Source organism: Arachis hypogaea, chromosome 7 (assembly GCF_003086295.3).
Source record: "Arachis hypogaea cultivar Tifrunner chromosome 7, arahy.Tifrunner.gnm2.J5K5, whole genome shotgun sequence".
Lineage (NCBI taxonomy): Eukaryota > Viridiplantae > Streptophyta > Magnoliopsida > Fabales > Fabaceae > Arachis > Arachis hypogaea.
Genome location: NC_092042.1, coordinates 46,913,355 through 46,921,461, shown reverse-complemented (window position 1 = coordinate 46,921,461; position 8,107 = coordinate 46,913,355). Strand labels below are relative to the sequence as shown.

General features: G+C 33.2%; 1 protein-coding gene across 1 annotated transcript; it reads left to right on the top strand.

The window, feature by feature from the left end:
- Positions 1–3,126: 3,126 nt before the first annotated feature.
- LOC112703002 (homeobox-leucine zipper protein HAT14) lies at positions 3,127–7,142 on the top strand. The gene is made up of 4 exons (XM_025754273.3): positions 3,127–3,796; positions 4,124–4,512; positions 5,582–5,661; positions 6,281–7,142. The coding sequence occupies exons 1-4, from the start codon at positions 3,508–3,510 to the stop codon at positions 6,663–6,665; spliced, it is 1,143 nt and encodes a 380-aa protein (XP_025610058.1). The 5' UTR covers positions 3,127–3,507; the 3' UTR covers positions 6,666–7,142.
- Positions 7,143–8,107: the final 965 nt, after the last annotated feature.

Genomic DNA, 8,107 nt, shown 5'->3' with positions numbered 1-8,107 from the left:
TGCATACTTGCTTCTTGAATTACTTGTTATATATGAATACTATCTATGTTTTACTTGCTTGCATTATCTGTGATTGTCTGGTGTGGAGGAGGATAAGTAGGCGGTGGTGATGGGGTCGCTTGGAGGATAGGTTGGCGAAGGCTGTGGGATATAGCGGCGTGGTTTTGTATTAGTTAGAAATTCCCTAAGTTTAGATAACCCTATTTATGGTTTATGGTTTAAGTTATTTATTTTGTTGAGGCTTGAATTTCTGTATCGATGTGAAGTTCTAGGATTCCCTTCGGTGTCCCGGAACCTTATATCTTACATTATTGGGCATTGTTACCATACTGAGAACGTTCGGTTCTCATACCATATTCTGTTGCTGTTTTTCAGATGTAGGTCGCAATCCACCTCGGTGAGTTGCTTGATAGTGACAGCGGAGGACCTTTATCATGTTTTGTCGTAACCTTTGATTAACCTTTGTTTATGGCATGAGGTAAGGCTTAGTGTAATTAGGGTGTTACAGAAGGTAGCCCTCTTAATTTCCTGGTCTGACATTGGTTTTTGTAGCCTACGGTTCATAAAAGTTGTAACCTTAGGCTCAAAATCAGCAAGAAAAGGCTCTGAATCCTCCTGAATGTAGATGAAAAATGCCTGTAAAATATTCCTCATCCATTCCTGCAATGTTAGCTTAAGAGGATACCACTTCCCCGTTTCCTCCCACTAGTCGCCAGATTTTATTCCCCATTGTACGTACTTTGAACTTTCTGTGAAAGAATGTTGTGTTCCTGTCCCCTTCTCTAAGCCACTTGACCCGAGACTTCTCCTTCCAATACATTTCTTCATTTAGGTATGCCTTTTCAAGCCTCGATTCAATCTCATGGATCTCGGTTCCACTGCATATCCCTGCTATCCTTATTTCCTCCAGTCGGGCCTTAAGTGTCTCAATCGCCTTCTTTAAATTTGACCGATTACTTTGTTGCCATTGCACAAGCTTGTGGCGGGATAATTTTAATTTCTGAGCGGCGATATACATCGAAGAACCTTCAATTGAAGAGGCACAGGCTTCCCGAACAATAGTCCTTATCTCCTCCATACCACACCATCTCTCTTGGAACTTGAATCTTTTTTTTATTTTTCCATTTGAGGGTTAGTGTCCATCAGTAAAGGGGCATGATCTGAACCGTTTTCGGCACCTGAGGACAGTTGTATGACAGTAAAATTGTAATAGCATCCTATTTACTAGTACTCTGTCTAAACGTTCCTGGATCAATTCATTCCCTGTCATCCTATTGCTCCAAGTGTATTGTCTTCCAATCATACCTAGATCCACCAGATCAATGTCACCAATGAAGAGATTGAAGGCTGTCATAGATGATAAAGACGTGTCGCCACCCCCCGCTTTTTTCTCTGGTGTAGTGATTGAATTAAAATCACCCAAGAGAGTTATTCCTCCTTGATTCTGCCCCACTATCCCCGAGATCTCTTAAAATTGTGCTATTCTTACTTGTTCACTGTAGCTAAGATGAACCCTAATTATACTCCATTCCTCATTATTTGCCACATCCTTCACTATAGCTTGCATATAGAAACTGGAATTGCTGGTAACTTTAATATCACACCTTTCTTTCCATGCCATGGCCAGGCCTCCGGCAACACCATCTGGGTTAACAATATGCCAATGACTAAAACCACACGACCTCAACTTCGCTTCCACCTTTCGAGTTTGGTTTTCGGTATCACAAATAAAAACCAACTCGGGGGAGTGGGATTGAGATATACCTTTGAGGTTATGGATTGTCAGGGGTCTCTCCAAACCCCGACAATTCCACGTAAGAATCCTCATGGTATTTGAGGTTCCATTTGACAGCTGGCACCCTTCGCCTTCTCCTTATCCGCAGTCCTTTCCTCCAAGCATACCTTTTTCTATTTTGTTTCATTCTCCATATCTGCTAGCCTCCTTTTGTTGCCACTTACGTGCTGGTAGTTTTTCCCTCTTTTTCTAGCAATCTGTTTGATCTTCATCTTTCTTGAGTCCTCTTTATTCGTATCATTATTTTCCAGCTGAACTTCCATAGGATATGCCGTTGGATTAGCATCACCCAACAGGATCAGAGCTCCATTTTCCTCCAAAGGCTGACCTTCTTTTTCTGGGATCTGATTCAGTACTAATTTATTCCTCTTGTCTAGAGATTCTGGTACCCCTTTTTTCATGCATCAATTATCCTTCATGCTCATACCAGCAAAGCCTTCTATTAGCCATGTAGGAGGTGGTTTCTTCTTTGGCTGTGCAGGTCTTAAATTAGAAGTTTTATCCCCTGACATATCATCTCCACCCTCTGTATCCACTCTTTTGCCGACTTAATCACCTTTAACACACTCTCCAATGCTGTCCTGTGTGATTTGGTGCGCCGTCAAGTCTGTGATAAGCTTGCTACAATGTTTTGCATCATGCCCTAGGTACGAACAATTGGTGCAGATTTTACCCAGGTACTCATATCGAACACCAACCTCCATTACCTTTTGTTTCGGTCCAACGAGCCGCAGGCTGTCTTTAGCCTTTTTTTTTTCCATAAGTTGGATTTTTTCCTTCACAATTCTGGATTTTTTGCCTCTAACACTAAAGAATCCTATTTCACAATAATACAATTAGAATTTTAGAAACTAAATCAATGCACGACGACGCGTATCTTAACACTTTTTATTTTTGATATTGGATTGATAATAGTATTTTTTTATATTGTGAGTTGTTGGGATGTTAATCTCAAATATGAAACCATTTAATTTAAAGTGCAAAAACCAAATCTTTTAATTTTTACAAGACACAAAAATCATATTTATACAAAAATCAAACTCATTTTTATTTAAAAAAATAAAAAACTTGAAATATATAAATCAGATCCTCTAATTTCAATTCAATGAATTTAAAATTTAAAATATACAAATTGATTGGTCTAATTTGCTTCTATCCAATTTTTATGTGAAATTCGTTTTTTAGTCCGTAGATCTATCATTCTCTTCTCTCAACACCATAAACAAAAGAATTAACTGAATTGAATTTCAGAGACTATTTAAAAATTTAATTAAGAAAATACTAAAAAGTATTTCTTTATTATATAGTTACTTTGGCACCGATATATCTAATGCTATATAGCTAACCCAATAGTGAATGTCTGAATGAGAGTATCTGTCTATCCATATCTACCATAAAAATAGGCTTTCACGTGTGTTTGTCAACCTTGGTAAGCTTTGTCGGTCAAACACCCTTCTCCTTCCACAACTTTTTTAGATTAATAAAAAAGGGAGGATAACAATAAATGGTATTTCTTATCGTTATTATTTTGATTAAAAGTGATCATTTTGGTCTTCCTATGATCATGTTGGACTCTTCGGTATATATGATTGCATAGACACTTCTATTCCAATTCCAAGTCCTCTTCCTCCCCCTTTTCCCACTCCTCTTGTAACATTCTCTCTCTCTCTCTCTCTCTCTCTCTCTCAAGAGATCGATAGAATAAGAGGAGCATGGAGCTTGGATTAAGCTTAGGAGACTCTTCAAGGCCTTTCGTTGGGTTCATGGAAAAGCCTCGTAGTGAACCTTCTTCCAACCAACTTGGATTAGGCTTCACCACCACCACCTTGTCCATTGGACCAATCATCACTACTAAAAGACAAAGGGATCAACAAGAACAACAACTACAACAACAGGAACATGAAGATAAAGAAGAAGCAAAACCAAAGGACGACAACCCTCATCTTCATCAGCTTGATTTCCTTCCTCAGCTCTCTCTCCCATGGCACCCTTCTGAAAACGGTAAATACTATTTTCGCACACCTAAAATGAACTGAAGCTTTTCTGTTAATGCTCTTGATCGATCAAAATAGTAAGTAATTTGATCTCTTGTAACTAATCTCTCCAGTTGGTTCTGATAATGAAAAGAAAAATTTCTTATTAGGAAACTCTAAGCCTTTTGGATCGGCGGCTTCTTAGTAATAATATTTGGATGTCAGTTGTTTCATCGAAATTTAAAAAAATAAAAAATAAAAAAGCTTCTGCCTTTGAGTTTTTCTCTTTGATTATTCTTTTAATGCTCTAAGCGTACATGTGGTGTTTTTTTTTTTCTTTTTTTGAAACATGCAGGTAGAGTGTCAAAAGGTTTGGACGTAAACGTGCTGCCGCTGACAACCGTGGCGGCGACGGCGGCGGCAGGGGCAGATGATGAGGTTGAGGAAGGGGAGGCGCTGTCATCGTCCCCGAATAGCGCAGCGTCTTCCTTTCAGACGGATCTATGCATATTTGGTGGCGGTGGTAGTTACAGCGGTGGTTCGGGAGGAAACTATTACAACTACGGTGGGAAAAGAGATCACTCTGATGGCGAGGGTTATGATCACCAAAGGGATTGTTCAAGAGCAAGCGACGAAGATGAAAACTGCGGCCGTGGCGGCGGCACAAGGAAGAAACTCAGGCTCTCCAAGGAACAATCCGCTTACCTTGAGGAGAGCTTCAAAGAGCACAACACTCTTAACCCTGTAAGTACTATATCTTACTCATCTTAGAGTAGTTACCAAATCTGTCCTGGAGTTTTTCTCGTGGGACACTTTAGTTTTCAGTTCTAAGAGAGGAATGATTAAAATTTATTGTTTTTTTAGTTAATTATTATTATTTAAAAACATAGAATAAAATATGTTATTAGATTATTATATTAAATGAATTATATTAAAAGAATTTTATTGGGTTAATAATTAAATAATAAGTAAAAACAATAAATTTTAATAATTTTTAAATATTTTTCATTTTAAAATATACACAAGTGCTGACAAATAATTTGATTACAAGGAGAGTATAAAATAGTTGCGAAGAATTTAAAAAACTTTAAAATAATTTTAAATATTTTAAAATTTTTAAAATAGTCATTTTATTAAACGAAAATAATTAAAAATGTACTGGAAATAAATGAGATGTGTATTTTGAAATAAAAAACTAAAATATTTGATATTAAATATTCTAATAATTTTAGTTATTAATTTCGCTCATAAAATTTATATATGTTTATATGTAATTAAAAATAATTGCTAAAAATCATTGAAGCATCGGTGTTATTTGAACAGCTGAAAGTATTTCTATCTTACGTTCCCATTTTTTTTCTTTTGTACTTCGTTACAATCACAAACGAAATTATAAACTATTTTTAGTATTTAATGTTTTAAATATATCAAAAGAAAATTTTGTGCTTTAGTTTTCTTAACTACCTTTTTTAGAACGCAAATTATTTTTGATATTGAGGTGGAAATGGGGTTTTTTTAGGATTATGGATAATAAAAGTGTTATTCTTAAATGTAGAATTTTTTTTAGAATAAAAATAGGACCATTCGATTTATTAAGAACGAAAATCGGACCTTTCAATTTATAAATTTTTTTAAAAAAATCCCAACAAACAAATCAAACCCTCCAATTTAATATTAAAAAATTTAAAAAATTAACTTACAAAATAATGAATTGCACACATTCATCTTCCATAATAAAAATTTTTAGCCACTTTAGAATATGATGGCAGGTGTTATAAATTTTAATTATTTCATTTTACTTTTTGTGGTGCAGAAACAAAAGCTTGCTCTTGCTAAACAACTCAATCTTCGGCCTCGCCAAGTTGAAGTCTGGTTTCAAAACAGAAGAGCAAGGTACAGTATCACTGTGTATGACTAGTCCGCTAATCATCATTTTCTTTACTGCAAATACTAACATTAGTAGAATACAATACTTAATTTACCTCCACAATCAGGTGAGATTTTTTTATATTTTTATTATTTTTGTATAAAAATTCAAAAATATTATTTGTGTATTAAAATTAACTATTAAAATCAATCACTAGTTATTTGTATATAAATACATATGTAATTTAATTTATTTCAATTTGTATTTATATTCTAACATGTATTTTATACTAATGACTAATTTTAGTGGCTGGTTTTGTTGCACACATAGCACAATCAGATAAAAATTTATATATAAATAAAAAATCAATCATTATATATTTAGATATATTATATATTGATATAAATATATATGTTATATTTTTTTAACATATATTTCGTATTTCAATTTATATTTAGCTAGACAGCTAATTAATCTAATAATTTTCTGATGATTTTTGTGTATATGACTGTTTATGTATTTATGTTTTACTTTATCCTTGTTTGAGTAGGAAATTCACATGGATTTAAATTTAACATTTTTTATTATCATATAATATATATGATACACATAATGTTAGGCTAACATTTATCATATTCCATGCAGGACAAAGCTGAAGCAAACTGAGGTGGATTGTGAGTATTTGAAGAGGTGCTGTGAGACACTAACAGAAGAGAACAGAAAGCTTCACAAGGAGCTTCAAGAATTGAGGGCTCTAAAGACTTCAAACCCATTCTACATGCAGTTACCGGCAACAACGTTGACCATGTGCCCTTCTTGTGAGCGTGTTGCTACGAATCCTTCTTCAAATAATTCTCCCTCACCAACTCCTCCTTCTAATAATAATTCTAACAATAATAATATTATTAATAGTAATAATGACTCAAATTCAAAGGTCACTGGATTCCCTCTTGGGAAACACACGTTTCATCCTTTTGCTCACACCACACAACCGCAACAACATCATCCACATCAGTCCACAGAATCGTGAATCATGAATGTATATGATCAAGACCACCTTGATGATTGCAATGGAGTTGAAACTTGGAAATTGATTTCATTTTTGTACATAAGGGAAGTTCCTTATATAGTCCTTTTCTCGTTTTTTTTTTCTTTCTTTCTTTTATTTTATTTGTTTATATAGAATTAAGAAAATTGGGTTTGTTATAGTTTGAATTTCTAGATGTTTTCCGTTCTTCCTGAGTTTTATTGATGGGATGAAGTCAGAAAAAAGGGAAGGAACAGAGGAACACAAATTTTTATTTAGACAGGGAAGGTATATAAATATCAGGGAAGGAATTGAAATGATACTGGTTGTCATAGAAAATCCATAGTGTGTGTTGTGTGGTTATTTTTGTCTGGTTTTTATTTTATTTTTTTGGTTGGCATGTAGTATGTAATAGCTATAATACATCAATTCATGTACCACAAAATTGCATTATTATTATTATTATTATTATTATTATTATTATTATTATTATTATTATTATCAATACTTTTTATTTTTTAGTTCGTTTTATTGGACTACCTGTAAAAGAAACTTAAAATATAAGAATTTATATTAAAAATAGTTTATAAATAAATTATTTTATATTTAAATTTTTAGTAACAAAAGTATTTATTTCAGAAAAAAATAATAAAAAATTATTACAAGAGAAGTTAATTTTTTAATTTTTCTATAAATATTATAAATAACTTTTTAAAAAGTAATAAATTAATTTTAAAATTATATTAAATATTAATTTTATAAATTTTTACAAATTAAAAAAGAAAAACACTTATAAATGTATCCAGATTCCAGACTAGTCTGAATCAAGTTAAAGTTTCTGTTGGTTTAAAATTGGTTAGGTGATTAATATTAGTTAGGTAGGGTATGGTCTAAAGGTCATAAGTTGTGGAGGTGGAGGCCAAGTTTAAAGGCTGCTTTTCAGAAAAATACCAAAGAAACTTTGAAATTCTTGGATTGGCCTCTTCCGCTTTAATGATTTCATTTCTTGAAGATTTCAACCTTACCACTAACTCACCATGAAGTAGAGTTCAAACTAGCTTATAGAGCGAGATCGATATGCATAAATTAATGTGTTAAGAATTTAAATGAGTATATTTTTAGTCAAAAGAACTATCTTTTTCATATTATTATTTAGAGAAATTATATGATATTTTATATTAGTCAATTTTACCTTTAATTATTTATAATAAAAAGGATACTCTTTTTTTCTTATACCTCTTATTAATTTGAATTATTATTTAAGGCTTGGGGTAGAATGAGGATAATAGTAGTCACTCATAAAGTGTTTTAAGTGTAGAGTTGCATGCCTTTTGTTTCCCATTGTGTGTGACTTGGGAAGGCAACAAATGGGACTGTGACCTAAAAGGGACAGGACAAGAATGCCATACTGATAAAACATTGTCCCCTAAAGTGGGGTACCCCAA

Coding starts and splice junctions, on each gene's coding strand:
- LOC112703002 (XM_025754273.3), top strand. CDS start 3,508: ATGGAGCTTGGATTAAGCTTAGGAGACTCTTCAAGGCCTTTCGTTGGG. Junction 3,797..4,123: donor ATGGCACCCTTCTGAAAACG/GTAAATACTATT, acceptor TGAAACATGCAG/GTAGAGTGTCAAAAGGTTTG. Junction 5,662..6,280: donor TTTCAAAACAGAAGAGCAAG/GTACAGTATCAC, acceptor TATTCCATGCAG/GACAAAGCTGAAGCAAACTG.